The 27,117-nt window shown below is 36.9% G+C and overlaps 2 protein-coding genes across 11 annotated transcripts in view; one reads left to right on the forward strand and one right to left on the reverse strand.

Annotated features, from left to right (window-relative positions):
• LOC129758585 (G protein alpha o subunit) overlaps positions 1–27,117 on the reverse strand; it is a 180,247-nt gene that overhangs the window by 20,185 nt on the left and 132,945 nt on the right. For all 7 annotated transcript variants that reach the window (XM_055756126.1, XM_055756122.1, XM_055756127.1 and 4 more), the window contains one exon: positions 877–1,005. In XM_055756126.1, coding sequence (XP_055612101.1) covers positions 877–1,005 — 129 coding nt within the window. The remainder of the gene's footprint in view (positions 1–876; positions 1,006–27,117) is intronic.
• LOC129758584 (probable cytochrome P450 49a1) overlaps positions 18,635–27,117 on the forward strand; it is a 46,351-nt gene continuing 37,868 nt past the window's right edge. The window contains exons 1-2 of one of the 4 annotated variants that reach the window (XM_055756116.1): positions 18,635–18,765; positions 19,200–19,527. The gene's annotated coding sequence lies outside the window, so the exon portion shown is untranslated. The other 3 variants (XM_055756119.1, XM_055756118.1, XM_055756117.1) reach the window with 3 other exon arrangements.

Below are 27,117 nucleotides of genomic sequence, written 5' to 3' on the forward strand. Positions count from 1 at the left end.
TTGCACTGTGAGCCAGTTTTGGCGAAATTAGCTTCTATTTTAGTGCATTAAGCATTACTTGGAAAGTTTACATAATATTAAACATTATTATATGCAATAAAAATTAGGAAATTTTTTTCTTAATTTTCCCTGTTCTGTATAGAATACTGACATGTTTAGATTTAAAAAATATTCTGCATCATTTTTGTTCCGAGTTCGGTTCACATTATTTTTGTCCAGATTTTGGGTTAAAATTTTTGAATTCCAATACCAAGATTTTGATATTCTTAGCTCGCAAAATGCAGGAGAACTTCTTCACTGCTAACTCTAGGGGCCCGCTTAACTTATGCAAGAGAAAAACTATTCTAGATATTATTTCTCGAGGGCCCCTTTGGTTGTTATATTTCAAGTTTTCAATCCGATTTTCTAGTTTTGATTTCATTTCATAGAATTGTAAAAATTAAAGTAGTATGATTAAAGGAATGTTAAAACTTTTTTTCCCTCGGGAGCCCCCCTGAGCCGGGGGGAAGGGGCAATTACCCCTTTTGCCCCCCCCCCTCCCTTAATCCGGCCTTGGTCCCTGATCTTGGAACCAAAACTGAGTTTTGGTTAATTTTTGTAAATTTTCACGGTTTAGGGTCTGAACTCCCGGTTTTCCCGGTGTGATTTTCAATTCCCAGTTTTTTCAGGTTTTTCCGGCTGTGTGGCCACCCTGAAAGCTGATAAATGAACCTCGGAGTAACTAACAAATCTAATACTTTTTGATAAAGTTAATTGTTAAACTTTACAGTGAATAATAAGAGATTGTATTTGATTTTTTTTTTCTCATTTTTAGGTAACTGAACTCGGCTGATGACGAATTTGACCAAAAAGTATGCAATGGTAATAGACACTTACTTGAAGTTTAAGTTCTTGAACGAGAAATGCACTTCGACGATACCAGTGGTTTTGACACGCGTCCGCAGGATGTCCTGTTCAGTGGGTTGGTAATCCTTCGCTCCCAATCGGTCCAGATCATCCAGGAAACTGTAAAAAAAGAAGAAGACAAATCGGTAAGTTTTTTTTCTTATAATAACTAGAAAGGGAAACGAATCAAAAACGGTCACGGATGGCAATTTTCGATCTGCATGTGACCTTGCATGAATGGTTCATGATTAGGTTTGTCCACCGGTGGGTAATCCACCATATCGTGTGCTGAAAGGTTGGCAATCGCGTGTTCTTTGGGTCAAAAGAAAACGAGAAGATTGATGCGTACCGAATTGCATTTTGCCGGCACCCACTCTAAACGAATTGAACTGCAGGCAAATATCTGTGCAGTAAATTCTGTTGAGAAATTTTTGCCAGGCAATTTTCTAAACCCCGTATTGGTACCTCAGAGAGGTTCGTTTGTTTTTGCTTCATTCATTGCGTATAAATAAATGAGTAGCCCCAGCCAGCGGAGTTAGGCAGCACGAATGCGGGCCTCGAACCTGCCGCGAGCTCACCGGTCGATCGGGCGGCCTGTGGGTAGGTGGCTATTTCGCCATGATGACAGCCATGAATATTCTTGTACCTTTAGCATGGGACCCACTATTCAGTGGAGCTGGTCTAAGCCGGCTAGGTACCTTTTATTGGTCGCATAAAGCGGGTCGGCAGCTCGAGCTCAGCTAAATTGAGACAGCTTAGCTGGAGCCAAGGCAGGCAGAATCATCACTTAGCCACACTAAAACTTTGCATCATATGGTTGCCAAATTATGAAATTGGTCAGAATAGTCGTAAACATATCTATTGGGCAGCAATGTTAATTTTAAATGGACGTTTTACTGAATAGTTTCATTGCACCTTGTCAAAATGGGGCCGATTGGCCATTCTCCGGAGCTTTGTGGGTTGGTTGGTTGGATTCTGCAGCGATCGTTGCATGCGCCGGCAAAAAAAAACAAACAATAATACTATGCATGATAATTGGTTGAGACACCTAGAGAGCTGGTCCAGTTTGATTTTAGACTGCTTCTAGTAGACGTCTAATGAAGTGGTAGACACGTGTTAATAAAACGGTCATCAGATCTTAATTAATGCATTTATGCATTGATGGAATAGCCAGTAATAACGTATCATGCATGATTGGATTTTAATCATACATTTCAAAGACGCGGAGAAAATATTATAGGCTGATACGCACGGTTGTGATCCGATCACGCAGTCAAAGTAATGGTTTTTTGAAATTTTTTTTTTTATTTAATTCCTCTAAAGTTAAAAAAAAACCCTTAAGTTTTTCCATCGTTTTTGATTGGGCATTTGAAAAACCTCTTTTGCAAATTTTACCAAAAATCTAGGCTAAAAGATCTTGAGCTTTATTAAATTGTTGTTTTCTTTAAAAAAAAATTATTCAACATCTATTTCACAAAAAAAAACAATCATTGATTTCAGCACAAGAAGAATACTGCAACTGTATGCCTGGTTTCACTTTCATCATTGCACCCCGCTGGACATGGATCATGACGTGTTAACATGAGAATGAAAAATAAGCAGAACATTATCTATCCTAAAAGTCAACTCACTCGATAGTGAAAAACCGTACCCACTAACGACTTTGATGCCATTTGAAGTTCACACGTATTTGTATAGGCATGTTACCTACTCGGAGAATACCCGTGATGATGCCTTAGAGCAGCTGATCGTGCAACCGAAACGTCAAGTGCTGTACCTACAGCATCTATCCACTCTCTACGACTGTGAGTGAGCTAATGTCTAATAGGACTTTGCCAACTGTTTAGGCATGATGTTGATGACATAACTACTGGCCAGACCAGGCGGTCTGATAACTTTTTCTAAGCTTACATTTGCTGACGGTTTGTTTTGCTAATATGCTCTAAGTGATTGTAACCCGTTTTCTTTTGCCAAGTAAGTACCTATAGTGGCAAATGTGCCTCTCTCCTAATCATATTGTGTGGTGTTTGTCGCGCTACTGACTGATCGTCTGATGGCGGCCGTTTGGATGCCAGTAGGTCTCGGGTCGTTTAAATCAGAAAAAGTGGGTCAATTTTTTCACCTCGCTCTCGAGTTTCGGCTGATGCAGCCGCCAGGTCCTAGCTGGGACCTCTCAGGTGCCGTGGGCAAAACCCAACCAAGGAGTATGCAATCTGGCTGGTTGGAATTAGCCAGGCTGTGGTTTGGCGCCAGGGGTATCATTTTTTACACCCTCCCTTCCTGTTTTCCTTTACCGTTTAATGCCTTTATCAGACCGTCAGCCAATCGTTTATTTGTACTCAATGTGACCCTTTGATTGGTCTGACCGCATGTACCCGAACTTTAATTCACTTTCAGTGAAAACATGTTTTGCAATAAATGCTTTGCTTGCTTATGTATTTATTGCCCTTAAGACCGGTGAGCATAAGTAGTCTCGTGATCATGTTAAGCGGTTAAATTGATTGCTTATTAAACTAGCCAGTTTTTTTTATTCTGATGTCATAATACTACAACTTTCTTTTTTTAACTTAATCCAAATAATATTCTTAAGTTATAAAAAAAGAGAGACTCGTAGATAAAATAGTTTATTTTCACATATCATATCATAGTATTGATGATATTGAAATTGAAGGAATCTTTTTTCCTCCTTTTCGACGTCAAACAAATCAGATCTGATGATCGATGATCTGATGTTAAATGGTTCGATAAAGTTAAGCTGGTCAAGGATTCTTTTTCAACAACTGGTGGTAGGTACACTGTGCTGTGTAGGTATGTACAGTTCCTGTTATCTTTGGGATTGTATTTATTTGCCATGTTCATTTTGTTATGAGACTGTCGGTGATGTAAAATAAACTTTTAGCCGGGTGTTGAGCGACCCATATTCTGCAAGGCCACGACAGTTCGTTCACACAGCATTGTCAATGAAGGTAATTGGAAGAGTAAATTTTATCCACTTTCATGGATTGGTGTTGAGATTTCCGGTTTAAAGTTCTCATCATAAGTTTAACTCAAATATTTAAAAAATAACTTTGCCTATTGTACATAAAAAGACGTTCATTCGTTAATCACAACAGCTTAAATCAGTCTAAATATCCCCAAAACAAGTTCAGGTGGAAGAAAGTGAAGTAGTTTATTTGACTTGTAGAAAACCTCTTTGCTCCACTGAAACCGCATCAAATAGAGAAGGCGGACAGTAGTGATCGGTGTGGCCTCAATGGAGCAACGTTGTTTGCCCAATTGTAAAGCTTAATCGAATCGTTTCTATTCGTACCGTTTGATGGGGTAGGGTCATGAAGAACGTTAGTTGACCATTTGTCGTTTGATTAAGAGAGCGTAACTTGACCTTTCACGATCGTCTTATCGTACCTGCACCAGATTTATTCAAAAGGTGTGTTGAACAGCGATGGTTGGGTACTTTTATTAAAGCTTAAATCATGGAAAAAGTGTAAAGACGAAGTAAATTCAGTGTTTCATTTCGATTTACAATTTTAAAAAGCAACGAGCGATAAAAGCTGGAAAAACAAAATAACTGCCTTTTCATATGTTTTAGCCTATTGACTATAAATAACAATTACAATAATTAGTATTTTGAATGACAGATTCTCATGCCTATTTAGTTTCTTATGTTTATTTTTTAATTTCAATTTCAAAATCACTTATTGTCGAGTAACGATTAAGTGAGAAATTAAAGTTAATAACCGTTTGTTTAATACCGAATAGGCACAATTTTCCCGTATGTTCGGATCCAGGAATGGAAAACAGAAAAAATTTAATAAAAACGTTCAAATGTCAAATTGAGGTGATTAAATCACCTACCAGTGCATAGGTAGCAATATGATTTTTTTCTCTTTACAATGATCAGTGATAAACCTTTTTTTAGGATTTTAACTGAGTTTTGATGATTTTGTTTATTTTTCTGGCACGAATTTTTATCTCAAACGATTACCACTTTTTTGCAAGAAGTGTTTAGTTTATAATGTATAAAAAAAAACAAAAAAAAACACTGCTGCGGGGAAGTAGACGATGGTTTTTTTTTTCGCTCCGCCGCGGTGAAAAATAATTTTTTGAAGTTTAAGTAGTTTTTTATTGAAAAATTGTAATTTTTTCTCGAATTGATGGAGAATGAATAGTGATCGATGATTGCATGTTTCATCGTTAGTGCCCGACCGGACTCTTCGTTGATTTAGTCCACTTTCAGCAAGGTGACATCGCTGAATGATTCGCTACAAGAGGAAAAACGCTCGCTACTTCAAGAATTGGTGAGATTGTTCCATGATCCATCTTATTCTTTTATTCTGAACTGATGCTGCAATCCGGGAGTTTTTAGCTGAGAATTTTCAGGAGCCTCAAACATTTGAAAATTCTGAAATATTGTTTATTAATTTATGAAGAGACGTGGGCTGATGCCCCGCAATTTGCAGAAAGTGCAGAGGATTTTTTTTTTCAATTGCAACCAACTTTTTGAACTACAAAAGTACAATGTCGGAAACATCCAGGTCATATCTTTTTACCCATACACAAAAAAAAAAATATTTGCTAGGATGTAGAGGTGACCTCGGTCCTAAAGCACAAATTCTTTTTTTTGATCCCGTTCTCTTTTTTCCTGTCAACCCATTGACTACTAGGACGTGGCCGGCGCAGTTATTGATCAGTTTTGTGCACTGAGAATAGATTGCTAATCCCGAGCCCCATTCTTTTGACCATTGCACACAATTGATGGCCTCGGTCAATCACGGAGTAGCAACCATTGGCGATGTGGAATTATTTCTACTGAGCCACTTCTACGATCATGGTGTTCGAAATGCAATCGAGATGCAATGTAATAATCATACAAAATAGAGTTTTAATAAAATATTTTCAAATCATCTATCTCATCGCCGACGTTCGCGTTGCTCGACCACCTTCAAGAGTTGTCAAAATGAGGAATTACCGCAACGTCGATATTCTCCAATTGCAAATCGATTTTCAGGCGTGTGACTTGCAACCGTTCTTCAACACTGCTGACCCTAACACCAAGGCGCAAGTCTCAACATCAGAAATGCAAAGGCTCCTCGATCTTCATGCTCCCGAACGCGAAACAACTGTGCGAGATCAAAAACTCCGTGGATCAATGCTTCATTCAATCAATCAATAGAAACCAGAAACATGGCGTACTCTTTGTATATCAGAAACACTAATCGTTCGAGAAATGACAACCAGTGGAAAGAATACGTACGACAGAGTGAAATCCCTTGTCTTTTCTGCGAAAAAGAAATACGCTGACAAGAATTTCGACCATCAGCTTCCTGCGAAGACACTCTGGAGTAATCTTAGACGTGAAGGAATTCATAATAATCCCAAGAGTAACTCGTCTGTAGATGACTGCAACGTCGATGAAGGTCATCTCCAACTTTTATCACCATATAATCGTTATGTGACTCCTCCAGTATCCAGTCGAACTAATTCTCCCGATTCAAGACCAACTCTTAAATTTTTGTCATACGCATGTGAACGAAATAGGTAGAAAGATTTACGAAATACAATCTAATGCCATCGGGACTGATTAAATTTCTATATCGTTTCTAAAATTACTCTGTCCATACGTACTGCCTATTCTCTGCAACCTCTTCAATGCCATCATCGATTCTAATACGTTCCCATCGATTTGGAAAAGAGCTCTGGTTACTCCTATTCCAAGACATCTGCCCCAGCTGATCCTAAAGATTACCGTCCTATAAGTGTTCTCCCTGCGATCTCAAAAATCTTCGAAAAAGTACTACTGTCTCAGGTAACCGAACATCTTGAGAATGCCCACTCAACTCTGCTTGCTAAGCACTAGTCTGGATACAGGAGAAACTTCAGCACTACTACCGCTCTGGCTAAAGTCACGCATGACATCTACTGCAGTTTCGACAAGGGTCACTGCACAGTCATGGTTCTTGTCGATTTTTCGCTTGCTTTCAACTGTGTTCGACATCATCTACTGGAGAAGAAGCTACGAAACGAATTCCTATTTTCACGCGAAGCGTGTAAAATGATCAGCTCCTTTCTTCAGAACCGTTCCCAACTTGTCAAAACTATAGATAGCCTGTCAACTGAAATGCTGCTATCCGACGGAACACCGCAAGGATCATGTCTCAGTGCGTTGCTGTTCTCGCTGTATATCAACAGTCTGTCGAGGCATCTGAAATGTCATCTCTACGCTGATGACCTACAAATCTACCTCTCTGGGCCCGCAGAACTCGTCGATCACATAATAGCGCAAGTTTATTTATTTATTTATTTACTGGTCTTCTAATTAAACATATTCGCACAGACTTTTCCTTATGACCTACTTATTCTAATTTTGAATGTTTCTTTAGTGATGTTAAAATCGAAGTGATTTCTGATTTCGTTAAAACGTCTACAACAAGTAACAAATGGACTATTGAGAGAATAGACAGTACGGGTGAATGGTAACCGGAACATCGGTAGATGGCGCAAAGTCCGCGTAGGTGCGTTGAATGGTAGCCGATTCAGCAGTTCATTACAATCAATGTTGTTTGCTAGCAGATCAAATACGAACAGACGTTGCAGAAGAGTTCTTCGTTGCTCTAGAGTTGGTAGGTCGATCAAATTACAACGATGTTCGTATCGAGGAAGCAAAACAGGATCGTTCCACGGTAGTCGTCGGAGGGCATATCTGAGAAATCGCTTTTGGACTTTTTCGATGCGGTTGATGTGAACTGCGTAGAACGGTGCCCACACTTGGATTCCGTACTCCAGTATGCTCCTCACATGTGTACAGAACAGGGTTCTCAAGCAATAAATGTCTTTGAAGTTCTGCGTATTACGTAGTTAACCTGGACCTCGAAGCTATTGTCCAGTGGTCTGATCAAAATTTTCTAGTACCGAACCCTAAGAAAACACAAGCCATCATTTTCTGCAGGTCCGGCACCATTACGCCGAACAGTGCAATTAAATTCAGAAACGAAGACATCCCCTTATCATCAACTGTGGAAAATCTCGGCCTTATGATGGACTGCAACCTAAATTGGACACGACATGTAAACGATGTTGTTTCAAAAGTGTTTGGTACTCTCGGAACGTTCCGGTGTTTCTCCTCAGTACTTTCTCAACCCACTCGATTGAAGCTGGTACAAGCTGTCGTAGTTCCCATCTTGACATATTGCGACATCGTTTACTATCCTGGCATGTATATTGGACTCAGAGAGCGTATATTTAGAGCATTCAAATCTGCTATTCGGTTTGTTTTTCATCTGAACCGTCTCGAAACTACACTACCTGTGCGCAAGGCAATTCTCGGACATGAACTAGGTGCAAACTATGATCTTCGGATAGCATCTTTCATATGTCAGGCCTACCACCAAGCTCTACCAGAGTACATTCAACAACATCTGCAACGAGGACGACATGAACGGACCCGCTGCTTCATCGTACCACAACATGCAACATCTGGCGGAAAGAGTCTGCTGGTGTACGGTACTTCGTGCTGGAATAGAACTCCACTGGACGTTCTAAAAACATATTCCTAGTTTAATTTCACTATACCTTGTTTGAAATGTTAAATCTTTGTTTATTTTTTTAACAGTTGTTCAGAAATGTAATACTTTGTTTCGAATGTACTTAAAATTTCCTTGACCTTATAAAAAGTAATCAACAATTACAATTACAAAGTCTTCAGATTTTGGTAATTATTTTTAATTTATTTTTTTTTTGGAATGTGGATTTCTAATTTTCAAGTAAATTGACTAAATTGATCGAATTTGGCAAGAATTTTTTATGGTTTTTGGTAGAATCATTGAATTACAGATTTGTTTTGCCAAGAACCCAGATTTTTTTATGCTGGGTCATGCCGATAACAAATCGAGAATTGTTCACCCAGGCTTTATAATTAAAATTTTCTCATTACCGTCATTATGAAAGAACTAAAATAACTCACTTGTTAATTTTTTTGCGGTTCAAAGATTGTATTTTGGTCGAAAATTGTCGTATAAAACACAATGCGTAAAAAGTACTCATTGGACAAAATTTGCGGCCTTTGAACCGCAATAACTTTTCTGTTTCAAATCCAATCGAGTTACAGTCTTCGGGTGAAATATTTGTCTCAACTTAGGCTTTAAGAAAATCCACCATAAAAAAACAATCAGCTAGTGATGAAAAAAGTTATTGATGAAAAACCAGTAATTTTCGTTCCTTCCGGGCAAGATACCTCAAAATTTTATTAACGTTTGAGACTTAAGCAACCCCTCCCTATGGTCAGATCTCTCAGAAACTTGGCATGTGATCTTCTGGTAAACTAATAAATGATTTTGACTTGGAGCGAGTGAGATTTATCATGTTTCATTCTTCCTATACTATGATAAGTGTACTGCGGTTCGTTAAATTATTAAAAACTCCAAAAATTTCAGTTATGGTAAAGTAGCCATAACTTTTTCAATTTTCATCCGATTTTGATAAATAACCACTTGAAATCTTTGTTTCAAATTGACATTCAAGCGCAAAAGAAAATCAGATTTTTTAAATGCTACCATCGAGTCTAAAACTTTCGTTGAAACAAAATTTTCTCTGAAAAAATGCGTTTTTTATAATTTTTTTTCTCATAAAGTCACTAATATCAGCAATACTGTTGGTCAAACGCAAAAACAGTGTTCAGATGACCGATAGAAAACATATTCACCTTCAACATGCAAAAGAGGGATTTCAAATTACTGTTATGCCGTCGGAGATATTTTAATCTAAGTACAAGAACTTTTTTAATTTTTTCGAAAATTCATATTTGGAGCATAACTCAAAAACGGTTCTACTGAGATTTTTTTGAATTTCATTTTCGGATTCAGCGCCCGATTTCACATTGGAAATGACCTTCAGTTTACTGAGTTCAAAAATGCTGTAAACTAGTGAATTATTTACTTTTCACTTTGCGTTAAGCATTAACTTCTATTTAGTTAATTCCCGACTGTTTTACGCACTGAAATTTTTTTTTGTTAAATTCTTGCGGACGGAAAGAAAAACGCGTGCGATTAGCAAAAGTCATCGCCTACTCTGTCAAGTTTGAATATCTTAGGAAATCATTTAAATTAATCCAGTTAATCTTGGATACTCGATAAAATGTGGAAACCTTTTTTTGGAATCTCGTGATTGTAATGATATAATGATAGGAGTATTTACATGCAGGTCACCAATAACTGGATTGGCTCTCTGAATGTTGAAACTTGAAACTTAAACTTTATATGTCGCAGTTCAATTGTATTATGTAAGAGGTTGGATTTTTTCACCACGTCATGTTCGAAACATGACTCGCCTTTATCCTTAGTAGGATAAAAAAACAACATAAACCAAAATTTTCTCTGGGTGTTATTTTTTGGCCTTATTTTGCTGAAAGGGCACAACACGACGCTGTGTTGAGTGGAACAAGAAAGGACGAAATAATATATTGTGGGTACTACTGATAAACTTGGAGGTCACATGGTTCAATCGTTTTTTTAGTCGAACAGCTCAATTGAAAGTTTAACATAATGATATATTTTTAACCGAAAAACAAAAAATCGGTTGATTTTTTTTTATTTCATTGAGCGATAGCTATGAGATAATATACAATTTTTATCCAGGCCCTAAAAAAATGTAATATCTCATCTTTAACATTATTTCAGTATTTCTAAATACTGCAGGTGTATTTTTAACACTGAATTCCAACCACCTGTTCATTAATCAATTAATAAGCTTTCATTGGAATCTGGACACCCTTCAGAGGGGGTAGGTGTCTGGCGCGTGTAATATTTCAACAGAACTACTGAGTTTATTGGCAGACCAATGGCAAACTGCTTACCGGTTGTGTTTTTATTATGGGCGTTATCATACACCAACAAACTTAAATGGCAAATCCAAAACGCCAAACTCCGATTTAGAATGACAGGCTGATTGGTGGGTTTCGCAAATTAAATTTAAAAAATATGGAAAAATAAAATACCTTAGCATAAAATCTGGCCAGCCTGAGGGGTAGAATGTGTTTGGCCGTGCAAATCATGATTATGTAAAGCGAGCTGCTTATTAATGTTTGGGTTTATGAAAAATCGCACGTCAGTGGTGGCGTTACTGGGAAAGAATGACGAACTCAGATACATCCCATCGTTGCGAATCAATCAATCAGACTCATAGCTAATGGCTGAAATTAAAATGATGCTGCGTGTGACATTTCGAAAGCCGGTGGTGTATAATTTGCATATTTTTGCATTGTGTTGACGTCTGAAATGCGGGAACTCAGTAGTATTTGTGATTTATAGCCATTTCCCAAACCGATCATTGAGAGATAGAATCGAAAGAAAAAAAAACTGCATTGACAAGTTCCAGTGTGGAGTTTGCCGTGGATTTGGATCAAGGTACTGAGAAAATTAGATTGTCATTCAGTTTGACCGACAAATGATTGAACAAATTTGTGGTCTGCCGAAACTGTTTAGAAAGGTCAATCTAAACGCTTGGTTTTCAAATGCATTGTCGTTGTATACTGTCACAAATTGGTGCGAAAGGTGATACTTCCATAATTGTGGCAGCTTAGAATAGCCTTTTAATGAATTTAGAAAAAGGCCATGTGAAAAAAATGAAGGCGAAGTTGGGAGGAGTTATGTTAGGAATGAAAGGTTTTAGAAAATCTGGATAGTAGGCTTTGCGGCGGTGATGACAGGCGTGTTTTTTTAGCAGCAAAATTCAAAACAGAATGAATCGAATTGTGCACCCCAATTTTCCGGATTGGATTGAAATGGAATTAGGTCGGAATAGCTTTCCGGAGAAGACATTTTCAAGATTATGACAGATTAGGTAGTTACATGTGTCCTCAAGTTGTATCCCAGGCTCTCTTGGCGCTGTAATGGTCGTTTTATAGTGAAATATGTCCATTTGATTAAGAAGTGTTTAATATTTTTGTCATATTGAACGATCATATGAAGTGTTTGGCAGGGAAATCCACGCTTCATTCCTTTCTTTGTTGTTCCTGTAACTTTTGCGGTTTTCATCTCATGGTTGGCCTGGCCGTAGTAGTATAACTATATATAATGCATTTTATATGTAATAGATACTATGTTGAAAAGAAAAATAAAGAACGCAAGATTTCTATTTTCCAGAATGCATACAAGTTTTGGCCATTTTGATGTTAGAAGAAGAAGAAGAATAAAAAGGTTCTATAAAATCAACCCAAACAACCTTAAATCAGATAAGACACCGGTTTGCATTTTCAAATTGATCATTTTTTTTTAACTTATTTTCCAAAAGTATCAGAAAGTTTTTTGTCAGAAATATAGAGTCATTACCTTCATAAAAAATTATTCTTACGCAGAGGTTACATTTTGGAAAATTTTATTTTTTTTTTCAAACATTTCATCAAACATTCGCCTTTAGATAAAATTTTATAAAATGTTTTAGCAATCGTTAAGCGTGACATTTCCCAAAAAATACTCACGGTATATAGGTAGCACAAAATGATTCAATTGGCAAACGACACTGTAAATCAGTTTTCCGCTTGAACTGTCATCATAAATCGGCTCAGCTGGGCCTTTCAAAATCCTTTCGGTACATAATCACTTAGAGATTGCAAATCGAAGCAAGAACACCAGCAACAGCAACACCAAATGTGGGGTGTAAACAACGTGGTGCATTCGGTTGTTTTGTATTTATCGATTTGATTTGACTGAGCGAGTTTGTGTCTATCTACATACCTTCTATCTATAGGTAGGTACCGGTTCTATGCCACTCGTAGTACATGCATGTTGAACAAATAGAACGCGATGAAACATGAACGTTGCTTTGTGAAATACCATCTAGCGCCAATGTGATAAGATTGTGATTTTGTTGAACATAAAAAAGTACCACGATTGGGAAATAAATTATTTTAATAGTAGTGTAGCCGGAAAAAATGTATTTGGTTCAGTTTAAATTCAATTTAATTGATTCAGCAATACTTGTGCACAACAAAACAAGTATGCTAGAAAAAGCTAGAAAAATTATTATCTACAAATTACGATTATAGTACATTGGTTTCTGATGATAGTAATAAACCAAATACATTTTTTATTACTATTTTAGTCGCTTTAAAATATTTTTGTCATTCGCCACCTTTTCAATGATGCAATTAACGGAAATGTACATTTCCGAAAAAAACTGCATTCGATGTTTACACGTACTATTGGGTTCGAACTCATGGACATCAGCTTGGAAGGCCAGTGTTCAGTTAACTAAGCTATATGTATATCAGAAGCCCACCAAATAGAAATGAATGAAATTAATTTAAAAGACACCTACAAGTACAATAGATCATCGGAAATAGTAACAGTTTAGAGTTTAGTCGGGTAATTGTGAAAACTCTATGAGCACAAGCACACCCAAATTTGAGGCTATGCTCCCATTATGAGTTCTCACTATGTCAACGCCATTGGCATAAGATGTGAAGACCGTGGGGTAATTCGATTTGAGACCATCGGCATTAACCTTCAAGCGTAACCGCGTTCCCGCATTCCTACCCTATCCCATCACAAGATAAAGGAGGATGGAAATAAACGTCAGGCAGCCAGACTCGAATGAATTGATCATCTCCGTCAAAGCTGTGCTTGTGTATGTAAGGGGGCATTAGGAAAATTGCAGAGAAAAAAAACTTTCCTTCGTTTCAAACCACCGGCAAACTATCACGGCCAAGCTGCCCGACTGTAAGCAGCTGTGCATGTGTATGTGAACAGGCAGTAGGAAAGCAAGAAATATTTTCTCGTTTTCAAATCCCTTCCCCTCATAAGACAGTACTGGCAAACCCCCGGCCAAACGTCTAATGCCAGCAACTGTTCGTTTTGTTAGATTTGGCGTGGCAGAAAGTCCTTCTGCCACCATCGTTTAACCTTCGTTTACCATCTGGCTCAGGCAGTTAACACTGGTTTATATAGCTGTAGGATTGGCAAGATTAAGGTAGAAGTTGTTTTGAGTTCGATTCTCACTACCCGACGGCATTCTTTTTTTTAATTCTTGTTTCTAAGATGAATTATCTAATGAAATGAAAATCTCGTATAATGAGTTTCTCCTTTCGCTTGAATGTATTAGTCACTCATAATTTCGCTTGGGAGCTCGAGTCTTAATGCCACGAGAGCTTTTCGAATCATATCATCTTTGGTATAATGCATGTTTCAGCGTATTTTTGGCATGGATTCGAAGGGTTTTTAAAAAGTTATGTGCTGCAGGCTTAAATTAATCCTAGACCTAGTGCAAGATCTCATGCCAAATTTGGGCCAGATCGGATTACGAGAAGGGGTCGCTCAACGAGCCTGAAGTTTGTATGGGATTTTAAGACATTTTGTTCAGGAGAAAGACGAAAAACCAGTTTTTCATTGATAACATTGGTTTCCTTCGGCCTAAATTTAGCATGAGATCTTGCACTAGGCCTAGGATCAATTTCAGCCTGCAGCGTATAACATTTTACAGATTTTGAATTTCCCATACAAATTTGGTGCAGTCTAGTGTCCACGATGAAGTTGCACGCTCTTCTTTTTAAACTCAAAATTAAGTATTTTTGGTTCAAAACAGTACTTCGGTGGTTTCCCTCAACTTTGAGTTTGACTGGGCAATAGCAAAACTAAGTTCTGATAGGAATACTCAATACTAAGTTCGGCAGTCGAACTCGGATTTATCCTTTTTTCGAGGGTAGCTGATTTTCAGGGAATTAAAGGATGATTAAAATTTGTTGTACCCGGATGTTGCTGTTCCGGTACATTGCATTGCAATTACAGAGCGGTGGAAAGTTTTGACATTCCCGGTCAAAGAAAACTTCCGGATGTTACTTCCCACGGGAAGTAAACAACATCCGGAAGTTTCCGGACATTCCAAGCCGCTCACCATATGATGACAATGACGGACAAAATTTTACGCTGACACGGTGACCATGCATTTCATTATGAAGTTCCTTCATAGTCTTCCGGTAATTGTTCCGGAACGACATAATTTTGCGACGTGTTCGTTGGTTGCTGTTCCGGTTCGGACTGAACTCGCGTGTTTTCAGTCCAACAAAGAGAGTTCAATTTTTAGTTCATAAGTTCGAACTCAGCTTTGATCCCTCGCCGAAGGAAAAAAGGGATCAATTTTGAGTTCGCAGTTCGAACTCCGTTTTGATCCATCGCAAGGAGGAAAAAAGGGTACTTAACTTTAAGTTCATAGAATCGAACTATGTTTTGAACCTCGGTCATACTTTATTTTGAGTTAAAAAAAAAGAGCGTGTGCCACACTATGAAATTGCTCTAACTTTTCAACCGTTGGGTAGAATTTAATGAAAATTCGGGTGGATTTAGTTCATAGTGCGTTGTTTACATCCTGCAGGTTTTAAAGTCCTGTGATCAAAACTCACAGAAATGGAGTCGAAAGAACAGCTCGTGCGTGATAAAATCTTGCGCATTCATCACGAGAACAAGGATCTCTAACATCGTTCCATCGCTAAAACGTTGAGAATCGCGAATTCCACGGTGTCGCGAGTGATTAAGCGGTTCGAGGAACGATTGACCACCGGTCGGAAGCCCATAAGTGAAGGAAAAGTATTCCGTACAACACTAAAAATCACAACCGCATAGTTGGGACCTTCAACCGAAACCCGAACGCAAGCCGAAGTTTTGTCCAGAAGGCCAAAACTAAGGCTGGGCTTCGAACGTTCAAGGTACAAAAGGCCCCTAATAGCTACGAGAAGCAGAAGAAGTCCGCCAAAACTCGTGCCAGGAAGTTGTACCACAACATGCTGACGAAAGTTGATGCAGCCATGGACGACACAACATATGTGAAGGTCGACTCCAAACAGATCCCCGGCAACCTGTTTTTTACGGCTAAGGCTGAGTTCAGCTTTTCGGAGCATGTCCGCACTCAGAAGATGTCCAAATTTGCGAATAAATTCCTGTTGTGGCAAGCCATTTGCACGTGCGAGAAGCGGAGTACACCTTCCGTGACCCAGAACACGATGAACGGACAGGTGTACATGAAAGAGTGCCTCCAGGCCCACAACATCTCAACAATCTTTTGGACGGATTTGGCCTCATGCCACTACTCCAAGGACATACTGAAGTGGTATGCGGACGATAAGATCCATTTCGTGTCGAAAATGTTCAACCCTTCCAACACTCCGCCCTCCGCCCCATCGAGAAGTACTGGGCTATCATGAAGCAGCACCTTCTTAAACGACCTAAGGTAGTGAAGACAGTCGAGGAACTGAAGAAAGTATGGGTTTACATGCAAAAAACGGTTGATTCACAGGTTGAGCAGAATCTTATGGCCGGGTTTAAGGCCAAGGTGCGGGCTTTTGCGTATGGACTGTAAATAAAATACGAGTAAAATGGTAAAATTAAGTTTAATAGTCATTTTTCAATCCCGCCGAGTGGCATTGAAATTTTGCAACCTCTTCTTGGGTGCAGCAGTACTTGACATGTCGACTGTGGTTAGCAAAATTATGTATGTATGTATGATCGCAGATTCAAATATTGTTCATGTTTAACTCATCAACAATTATTGCAGTACTACTAAGGGGTCCGTTACCACTGGCTTGGGACAGGATTTACTCATCTTACTCTCTTCCAACTTTTCGAAACAAATAATGAATCTTGAAAAGGTACCGAAGTAACTTAGGCGCATGATTCCAAATTTGACGAGATACTCCCGCTGGCTTGAACCCAGCTTTCAGTTATTTATGCTCAATAAGGTGTGATATCAGCCTGTTTCTGTTTAATCAGGACAAACATATTTTATTTTAGAAATACTCATCAACGAATTTAAACATATTTTTTAACAACTCATGAAAAAAAAAACCGTCGACAGCAAAATATTTCTCAATGTAAGAGAAATACCTAGGGCAAATCGAAAAATTGACTGAATCAAACATAACAAAAAGAATCTAAATAGGACGTTAGATTACGAAATGGCAAGTGCTTCAATTTGAGTATTTCGGTTGCACACTGTCGTTTTTCAAACATTCACGGAAAATAATAAAAAGGTAAAATTTACCGAGATAGCAAGGTGAACGCTCGTGGAAGCCGAAAAGATAACTTTTCCCTTTCAGAGGTGAAACTCACCTAACAGTGAGGTAAAGTTTACCTGAATCGAGCTGGAAAAAAGGTACAATTTACTGAGAAAAAGGGGGAATCCAAAAAAGGTAAATCTTACCTTGTAGCGAGGTGAAGTTCACCTGAATTGAGCTGAGTAAAGAAGTACAATTCACCTAGAAAAAAAGGTAAATCCAAATAAGGAGACACTTTTTTTCGTAGAGAGGTGAAATTGACCTGGATTGAGCTAAACGAAATAGTACAATTAGTCTAAAAAAGTAACTATTTGCCGAACTTGTTTATTGAGGTTAAGCTGTTTTGTCGTTCAGGAAGGAAGTTTTGCTTCGTGCCCAATATGTGAAAATCGGAACAGAATGGTAAGTGTTTTCTCGGATATCATTTAGTTGTGTTGGTTCTCGTCATAATACTTAGCTTTTGTTTCAGATCGGCCCAGGAGGATTCAGCGGCCATGTTGGCTCGGAAGAACCCGAATCCGAATTGCCACGAGCCTTGCCTTAACAATTTTTTCAAGCACCGTGATGTGATACATTCCATGAAGAAATATAAGGTAAATAAATATAAATTTTTGGATGAATTTCGTTTTTTTTATTGAAGAAACCAACAAAACCAACTAGCATTTACCTTTTAAATCAGTTAATTGAAAGACGGTATTATTTACTTTTTTGCTAGGTGAATGCGAAAAAGGTTAAATTTATCTTTTTGCTAGTTGAATTATAAAATGGTAAAATTTAGCTTTTTGCTAGGTGAATGAAATAAGGTAAAATTTACCGAAAAAGAGGGGTTGAAAAAAAAAATCACCTCGCTTCGCCTTTTTTATTTTCCGTGTTACGTATTTTTCATTAGTTGATCATTGTGTTTGGCACTGTTCATGCTCATCAAATTGTTACAGAATATGAAAATTCAAACTTCCCAAAATGCACCCTCATTGATCAAGCTTTTTTTCATAACCATTTTTCGCACAGATTCAAAAAAAAAACAGTGGCCAACTCAGTCGTTTCAAGTTGCCAAGTTTAATGCCACAAAACGCTTAAAATAATAAAAGCCCTGTCAGTTCGTCCAAGTGTCAGTTTCAGTCTAAGAGCTCTCATCAATATTATTATGCTTCTTGTGTGATTTTTCATTAGTTGCAGATTGTTTGGAAGAAAAACTAACGATTTGTCCAGTGGAATAATTGCATGTTAAAACAAAAACTACCCTTGAATGATAGATTATGTTCATTGTTTAAACGAGATGTAACATTAGCGGTAGACTAAACTCTTCAAATGTAAAAAAAAGAACAAAATAATGAACAGTATTGAAAAAAGATAAACATAGTGATGTCAACCATGAGCCGAAAATAAAAGATTGACAGTGTCTTTCTAAGCGATTCATAAATACAATCCAAGGTCATGCTTTTGAACGAGCATTTTTAGTTTTACATAGCCAGTAACAGATTTCCATGTGAAACAATTCGCTAAAACTGGTAATTATTGGATAGGCTCCATGTGCAGCCATACTTCGGTTGGGGATCCAAAAAAAAAAAAACAGAAAAAACCTCCGTCTCAATAAACGAAACTAAACGAAATTTTCAATATACTAAGCAAGGTAGTGGTATTGGTGATCTTAGTAGACGACGGTGGCGATGGATACCGGCTAAGCTTAAGCCAAGAGGTTCAACAAACGGACACCACCAGCTAATGGGCTTTGGTTGAGGTTGAGGGACTAAGCCAACCGCGCATTCGTTCGTTAGTAGTCTGTCAGTCGTTTGTTGCCAAGACAGCCATGCGGTCATAGAAGAAGCGTGATCGCAGTTTTCCATACGGTACGCATCGAACGCGCCACTGAGTGACTAAAGTGACTTAGCGCGCGCAAAACTCCGGCCGAGCGAGCCTGTTCCAGGCGGGGATTACACTTGCGCGTGTTCGCATATTTTCGGCTGTTCACCGTCGATCGGCGCGATTTTGTGCCGGGCTGCGGGAACATCGTCGTGACTTTTCGGCGCAACTTTTGTGTGTTTGTTTTTTTTAGTTTCACGATTCATGTCGCCTGTGGATCGCTGCTCGCTCGGTGCTTTCCGTTCAGTTTTGTTTGTGAATGTCGCACAGCTTAAACACTCGAAACGACTGATTTGCGCTGGATGTCTGATTTTCGAGCCTCAATTATAATCGGTATTCCGCACAGTCAAGATCGTTCGCTTTCTCGAAAATCGCGTGAAGGCTTCTTTAGTCGGTGATTGGGTTCTCGTTTTTTTTTCAGGTGCTAGCTCAAGTGTTGCATAAAACAGTGAGTGTGGCGAAAGCAAAAAATTTCAGTACCATTTTTCCTTAAGTTTTTTACAACAACAAAATCTGAATGATTGAAAAAAGATGAATGAAAGCGTGTTCAACACAGTGTACTTAATAGTGATATAAATCCCGAAAAGTGTGAACGAGTTAATTACCTTTGGATCCAATACTTGAATAAATCTGTGAAAACAAGGAATCTTGTGTTCTGATCAAACCACTTCTAAAAAGCAATCTACCTGGACGAACCTGCTTCGCACTCAAAATTGTGAATCGAAGCTGCTTTGTTTGAATTAAAGGAAGTAAGTAAAGTTAGTCAGCCATTTAGTGGTAGTGTTGGTGAGTTATGGGCGGCTTCAAGTTACATCGATCAAATTGTACTACGGACCTTGAAGAGCTATGAGTACTTTTATGTACTTATTAAATATTGGACACGGTTCTTTTGGGCTTCTCCATTTGTTGTTTTCTTTACTACTCATTTACCAATGGAAAAAGCTGATAGGTGATAGTGGCAGGAAAAAAAACTATCACCTAAAATACCGACAGGTTTAAACCAATATGCACGGTGGTTTCTAAACCTGAATACGAGAGAAGAGTTTTTATCGATATAAAAAAAACCCTTGGCACCATGAGAGCCAACAGGAAAGTGAAATTGTGATCCGTCATTGTTATATAATTTACATCCCCGTCTTGTGTCTGCTTCTGATTCAATTTACAACGCGCACGAGACACAACCGTCTAAGTCATGCGCTCAGAGTGAATTAAGTGTGTCTATCCGGCTTTGGAGGCTTGTATACTATTTTCTTTTCATTGATAGCCTGCAATCTTGAAACTTGTTGTTGAACTTGATCTTCCTTTTCTCGTTCATCACTTCAGAAGGTTTTGTTTTGGGATGTTCCGCTTTTGTGATTGTTTCGACCTAAATATTTTGTCACTTCTGCGCTTCCCACTAAGCGTTCAGAAGAACAGTGAATTTAAATGACTTCAAAAAAGTCACACTGTGTACGATGAACCAATAAGCTATTAAAGTTGATCGAAATCGAAAGTCAAGGGTACTCATGGTTTGAGCAATGACAACAGGTTTTTTTTGGAAACACTTAACTTTTGTAAGCTTTCAAATTGCTGTAGGTCAGTGAACACCAAACCAAGCCAGCAAAATGCAGTTGCAGTATTTTTTTTTAAATTACCAATCTTATTTGCCATTCAATTGACACGTTTCAGAGTATCTCGGAGATGGAAACGCAAGACAAAAAAATGCGTTCAATGCTCTTCAAAATTGTCTGCCTCAAGCGATGTGGCCACGACGATATAAAAAAAAAATCCACTTCAGAACCTGTTTCGATTTGAATACCGACCGGATAATGTCGAAGGGAGATTATGGCAAAGATTTTGTCATATGAGTTGGCAGCCTGGTGGAGGTTGCTTGCGTACGAAAACGAAAATTTCTGCATAATTTTTTCGTTTCCGAAGATGCTTGATCCGGTCTTTGGAATGGTACACTCACACACCGACAAAGGCTGATATAAAAAGAGGTGCCGATTTCTGATCTTTAAACACTTTGACTATATTTTTTTTTCGAAGGTGATGGAAATTCATAACATTAGTATTGACAGATAGATTAATAACTAATCGAAGTCTTCACCAAAAAGTTACGTCAACGTTTGATTGAAGTTCAGTTTTTGATTTCTACTAGAAACAGCCAATACAAATTTCTTTGTGCTATTGTTATGGTTCTACAAATGAAAAATTTCTCAACGGATATCCAAGGTTAACTCCACTTATTATACGATTAATAATTATATTACAGGTTATTATTATAACCTGTTTCTGTATTCTAAGGAAGTTGAATACTGATTTTGATTTTTTTTTCTGAATTCTGGAACTGAGCTCTGATTCTGAACTCCAATTCAGGATTCCGTCTTGTATTCAGATTCTGAATTTTGAATCTAGATTTTGAATACATTTATTGTTATTTTTTTAAGTTTTTTTTTATAGGGGTTTCGATTTTTTTTTGTATGAGAAGTTTGCCCATTATAAAAAAATTAAAATATTAATTTTTTACTTTGACAATTTTCACTTATTTCACAATTTTTTGGTAAACAATTGAACTTTTTTTTGGTTACAAATTTTTTTTTATAAACATACGAGAATAAATGACAGAATTTTCCTTTCAAAATAGTAACCGGTAAAAATAATCATGAAACTAAATTTCATCTGAGGTTTGTCCTTATAAAAATAGAGAATGTCACATGTGTTGATAAGTCGCTACAGGGACTTCTCTTTTTTTATAGAGTTTATTTTTTCATACCTACATATTTATTGTTAAATAATTCTGTCTATAACAAGGCCACACGTTTATCAGCATCGACATGTTTTTGGCAGTCATTCAGATTTAGCTTAGCTTAGTTTGATTGACTACTCACAGCCACGATTAATCATGGAACCCGAAAGGATTAAGACAATTTTTTGGATAATTTTTGGATTAATTTTATTTTAATGAAGGTAAATACATCTCGAATTCCTTGATCGCTTTGTGCGTGGCTTAGTAGAACTAGTTCCACATCACCAATTTTTTGCTACTCCGTGATTGACCGAGGCCATGAATTTTAATCAAAGGTCAAAATAATGGTAGGGGAGGAGCGGGCTATATGCGCCTATTAAGAAGAATACTGATTTTCTCAAATATTGCATCGAATATGTGTACAAAAACTATATACACATAAGCAAGCATCTGTTTTCTATACATTGGAGTAATTTTTATGTATAAATCTCCTTCAGTTTTTCAGAAATCGATTTTATCATAACTGTTGTCAAAATTGCCGAACCTCAAACCGTGCGGGCTAAATGCGCCTAATTATGTTTTAGGCAAAATTTCTGTTTTTTTTTGGCAATATTTCCGTATAATTTCATTGGAAATGCTAGAAAATGATAACTTTCATACGACAAAGCTAAAGTTTTATAAAAATCCATTTCCTCTAATATTTTATAGAATAAAACAGAAGTTAGGGTTTCCATACTATGGAGGCAATTCATTCATAATAAAAACTTTAACAAATCTGTTTTGAGATCTTCAATTCTCTCTGAACGTGTTAATAAGAAATTGAATTCGAAGTTTTAATGATAAAAATCATATGTTTATTCTATTTAATCTGTTATTTAAGGGTAATGGCATTTTACAAGCATGATGGGGGCACACAAAAACACTCTCTTATTCTACTTTACAATCATTATGAAACCAGTATAATAGCTTAAATTCGTTTTACTTCTTAGGTTCATTTGAATAAGAAACAAAAACCACCCTTCTTTACGTATAATTTTTAAAAGTAAATATATTACATCAAAAGGTATCAAAACCTTGTATGAATTTTTAAATTTTTTGAGTTGGTTTATTCATAAAATTCTTTCTTGCCTTATGTTCTAAGCGTATTACCCTCAAAATGCATTGATTAGATATGTTGTCTTGTTAGCCATTTCGTCAAACGGCCGTAGGGTCATTTAACCCGATAGGCCCATTTAGGAAACCTTTCCCCTACCTGGGATTGGCAGTACATTCATAACGTACAACACTGATGCACTCTCTTTGATCATCAATAACGGCGCCAACCACGTCCAAGTAATCAGATAGTATGTAAAAGACAGAAAGAGATGGAAGATCAAGCTTTTGCTTTCAACCAAAAAGTAACGTTTCGAACCTGGTTCCAATGATTAACTTAAAATGAAAAAAAAAAAAACTACAATACTTTCGAAAAATCTCCCTTGATAAAATTAAAGGAACGGACTCATCAAATTCCAGTGTCCGGCGTTAAAACGTAAATCGCGATTTGCCTGCTCCGTTTTAGTTAGATAATTATCGTTTTCACTTATTTTTTCACCGAACTTTTGTACTAGCGGATGATATAAACAATCAGTCAAGGAAGAAGGCTAATACATGCTTTTATTGCAGTGTCTGGTGTTAAATCGCTAATCGCTAGTAAGTCCGCTACTTTTTTGTTGACAAATTTATTTTTTTCACGGGATTTCTGGTGAAGTAACGGATATACAAACTCCACTAGGTGCAATTTATCAAATAATATTGTTGATAAATGTTATTTTTTCACAAGGTGGTGGTGTTTTTTAGCCGCAATTTCTCCAAAAATTAAGTTTAAAAATAAATAGGCAAACAAAAATGTAGCAGACTATCTAGCGAATAGCATTTTAATGCCGGCCTCTGCCAGTTTTTTTTACAAATGGTTTTATTAAGGCTTACTTACTTACTTAATGATCCCGCGCCGATCCTCCGGTGCATAGGGCCGTGGTAAAAGACCTCCACTGTTGACGATCCGGAGCCAGCGTCTTCACCTGGTCCCAGTCAAGATTCTCGTCGACAGTTCGGATTTCAGCGGGTAGGCTTCGCCGCCACGAGTTTCTGGGCCTGCCTCTTCTTCGATGACCTTCTGGATTCCAATCTAGCACCTCTCTGCAAATCTCGTTTTCATCTTTTCGCAGCGTGTGCCATTAAGGCATTTCACTTAAAAAGTTCTTATGTGCCAGGGGTCCTCTGCCAATTTCTTATACAATATTGAGGACTGCTAAGGCAAAATTCCTTTCAAATCATTGGATAGTGCTACGAGCTGCATTCAGAATTCTCCGGAAAGTAAATTTGGTGTTGTTCCTCGAGGTCACTACAAGTGAAAATTTTCCGGGACCCGTTCTTGAAACAACTACAGTTTCATTTAGGAAAAATGAAATTTTATTGCGCAAAAACAAACACTCCCGTCACTTTTGAGCACAGCCTACTGAGTTTTTGTTTGGCAGTCGTTAAGATTTTCGGAAATAGTTACACTTCAAGTCAACAAAATTAAATTTCCGTTTCAAATAAACGGGATTTATTATTAATAATTGAATTTCTATTTTTTATATAGTGGAGTCGAGGATTTTGGAGATTATTTTAACATAGCAAAAAGTAAGTCTTTATTATTTTTAAAAGTTTAAGTCAAAACGTGTTGTGGTCAAAAAGTTTATTTTTCATAACTTAAGATATCAAAATTAGAAATGTTTTTAATAAGTACTTGATAAAAAAATTTATATATAGATATAACATTTTCGTAAATTTGTGGAGCTGTATTTTGTTGAAGCTATAAAACTGAAATATCTACGCATAATCATAACCTTCTACTGCATCGACTATGAATCCGTTGAAAAACGAAATTTTCGTCAACGGAAATGACTTTATTGACCTCTAACTAAACCATTTATGGCAAAACAAAAGAATTTAGTTTTTCAATAGTTTTTATTTGATTAAATAGTGTTAGAAATTAGTTTTTTTTTTAAATTTATAATTTTTTTATAACTTAATGTGAAAAAAAACTTTGAGGACTTTTACGTGCTCGTATGCACGAGAGGCTTAAACTTTCTTTGAATTAAGGATAACAAATTGATCCAAAGGTCACAGACAAAATCAAACGTCAAATTTTAAACCAGAATGAAACATTCTTTCAAAATCAGATTGTAAAACGTAAATAAGGCACCAACAATGCTTTTCTTTTGTGCTATTCATCATAACATTAAGACATTTATGTGTTGCAGACCTTCTATAAAAGAGAACCTGGATAAATGATAAACCTCTTTAAGCGAGAAAAATGATCTGTTTTTTTTTTTAAACAAAACTGTGCGTTTTTGAAATGATGATTCTTAAAAACAATAGTTTGAAGTTGACTGAATGATTCCATTTTTTTTAAATTTTATTTCAAAAAGCCATTTTAACTTCCGTGAGGAATTTAAAAAGTTTACTAATATATAAAAGGTTCCAATAATATACCTGGTGCTCGTGATAACAAATCACGTTGGCCTTACTAACATCTATCAAAGTTCTACGAAAAACTTAAAAAAACTATGTTTTTTAACACAGGAAATTTTGAATAACTTTTAAACTGCCTAAAATAACCATATCTTTATATATATTACTAGCTGATCCCGTACGAACTTCGTTTCGCTTTAAATCATTGGTACGTCAAAATGAGTTTAGAAAATGAATTCGAAACATTCTTTCAACAATTTTGGGGAAAAAATTCAACAGTGTTTAAAGTCGCTATTATTACTATTACTTGAAATTCAAATTAAACGGTTGATTGGATTTTTATTAAAATTTATGTGAGAGTGTTTTCTTCTCGACCGGTTGCAAAATCTAGACATTATGGCAGAAACATGTCCTATTTGTTTAAGTGCACGACTCTTTTGCTTGACCTTCACACTTATCAATTAACTGCCTCGAATAAAATTATTGCACAAAACACTGAACTTTCAATGAAACCCTCTTTTTCTGTCCCGTGGCCCGAAATTCGATAATTAAAACCAATTTTACGTTCCTCACAACTCCCTTGTGCCATTTTTTTTTTTCAAATTATATGTTAAATAACGTCAGGAACTTGAAAACAGTGAACAGTGAATATAGACGCCCCTTTCGCCGACCCTTGACACGGAACATGCTACCTGGAGTCAATTGCTCATAGTTTATAACCCTCATCTGAACATTTTCATCTCAATCCGATGCATGATCACGACAATATCGCGAAAACAGTGAGCAACTAACATGGACGGCCTTTTTTACCCCGATTCAAAACTTGACTCCTGAAATCAGTTATCTTTTCTGTTAAACTCCCATGTGTCAATTTTCATTACATTTCTATGCTCAATCAAGAGAATATCGTAAAAACAGTGAACAGATAATAACCCCTTTTGCCGACCCCTGAGTCAAGATTTGAAACCTGAAAGCAAAAGAGCGTCCCTCAAAACTCCTATGCGGAAATTTTCATCTCAATCCAATGTAGAATAACGTCAAAATCGCAAAAACATTAAAGTTGGGTATGGACGATTCCTTCAGCCGATTTCTGATCCGCAATTCGAAACTTCGAAATCGATTGCTCGTCCCTCAAAACACCCATGTGCTAATTTTCATCACAATACGATCTATAAAAACGCCAATATCGCAAAAACATTAAGCAGTGGATATGGACGACCCCTTTTGCCGACCCCTGACCCTAAATTTGATAACTGTAATCGGCTGAGTCTATAGAGGACAAACTAACAAACAAACAAACAAACAAACATACAGATAATTGCTTTTTATATATATAGATATATTATTATTTATTTAAACTACACAACTGCGTTTTGGAATTGGGTATCGACGTTTGAATTCTTTATCTAGGGACACTTTTAGGATAATTGAAAATATTTTATTTTGTCTATGATTTTTCAGAATAGCAAAAATCAAAGATCTAAATAGAAATCTTGAAACAGATTAAATTATGTTTTGAACATCTTACCTTAAAATTGTGGAAAAAATACTCCAGATACATATTCATACTAGTTTAAGGTCGATTTCGTTTTTGGAATAGTATCGATTGTTTTTTCTCTAAAAAGTGACACATTTTTAAATGATAACAATCATTTAAAATTCTGTGCTTCCTGAATCAAAACATTACGCAATTTAGAGATGCGTGATCGAGATTAGATCTCGTGACTATTAGAATATTTGTGCTCTATCCACAGAGCCAAAGCCGCAAGCCAGACCCTACATTTTAATCCCCCGGTTTAAAAAAAATAGATACCGCATTCCGTTGATATGTCAAACGTCAAACTCAGATTGAATCATTGACAAGATCTGATCCAGTTGAAAAAAGAATATCTGTACTTATCACCAATTAATTTCTGTGTGTTATGATGTCTTCACCTTCTGTAAGGTTAATTGATAAAGATGGGTTTCCCTTATATTTTTCCAAAGTTTGATGTGAATTTCCCTCAAAAAAGGCTCTAGTATCTTTATTCACGAAATCTCCTGAATGAGTTTCCATCTTTGATACCGAACTATTCTCATTCGATGCATTTGAAAATATTTTGTTCTTTCTAGAACA

Source organism: Uranotaenia lowii, chromosome 3 (genome assembly GCF_029784155.1).
Source record: "Uranotaenia lowii strain MFRU-FL chromosome 3, ASM2978415v1, whole genome shotgun sequence".
NCBI lineage: Eukaryota > Metazoa > Arthropoda > Insecta > Diptera > Culicidae > Uranotaenia > Uranotaenia lowii.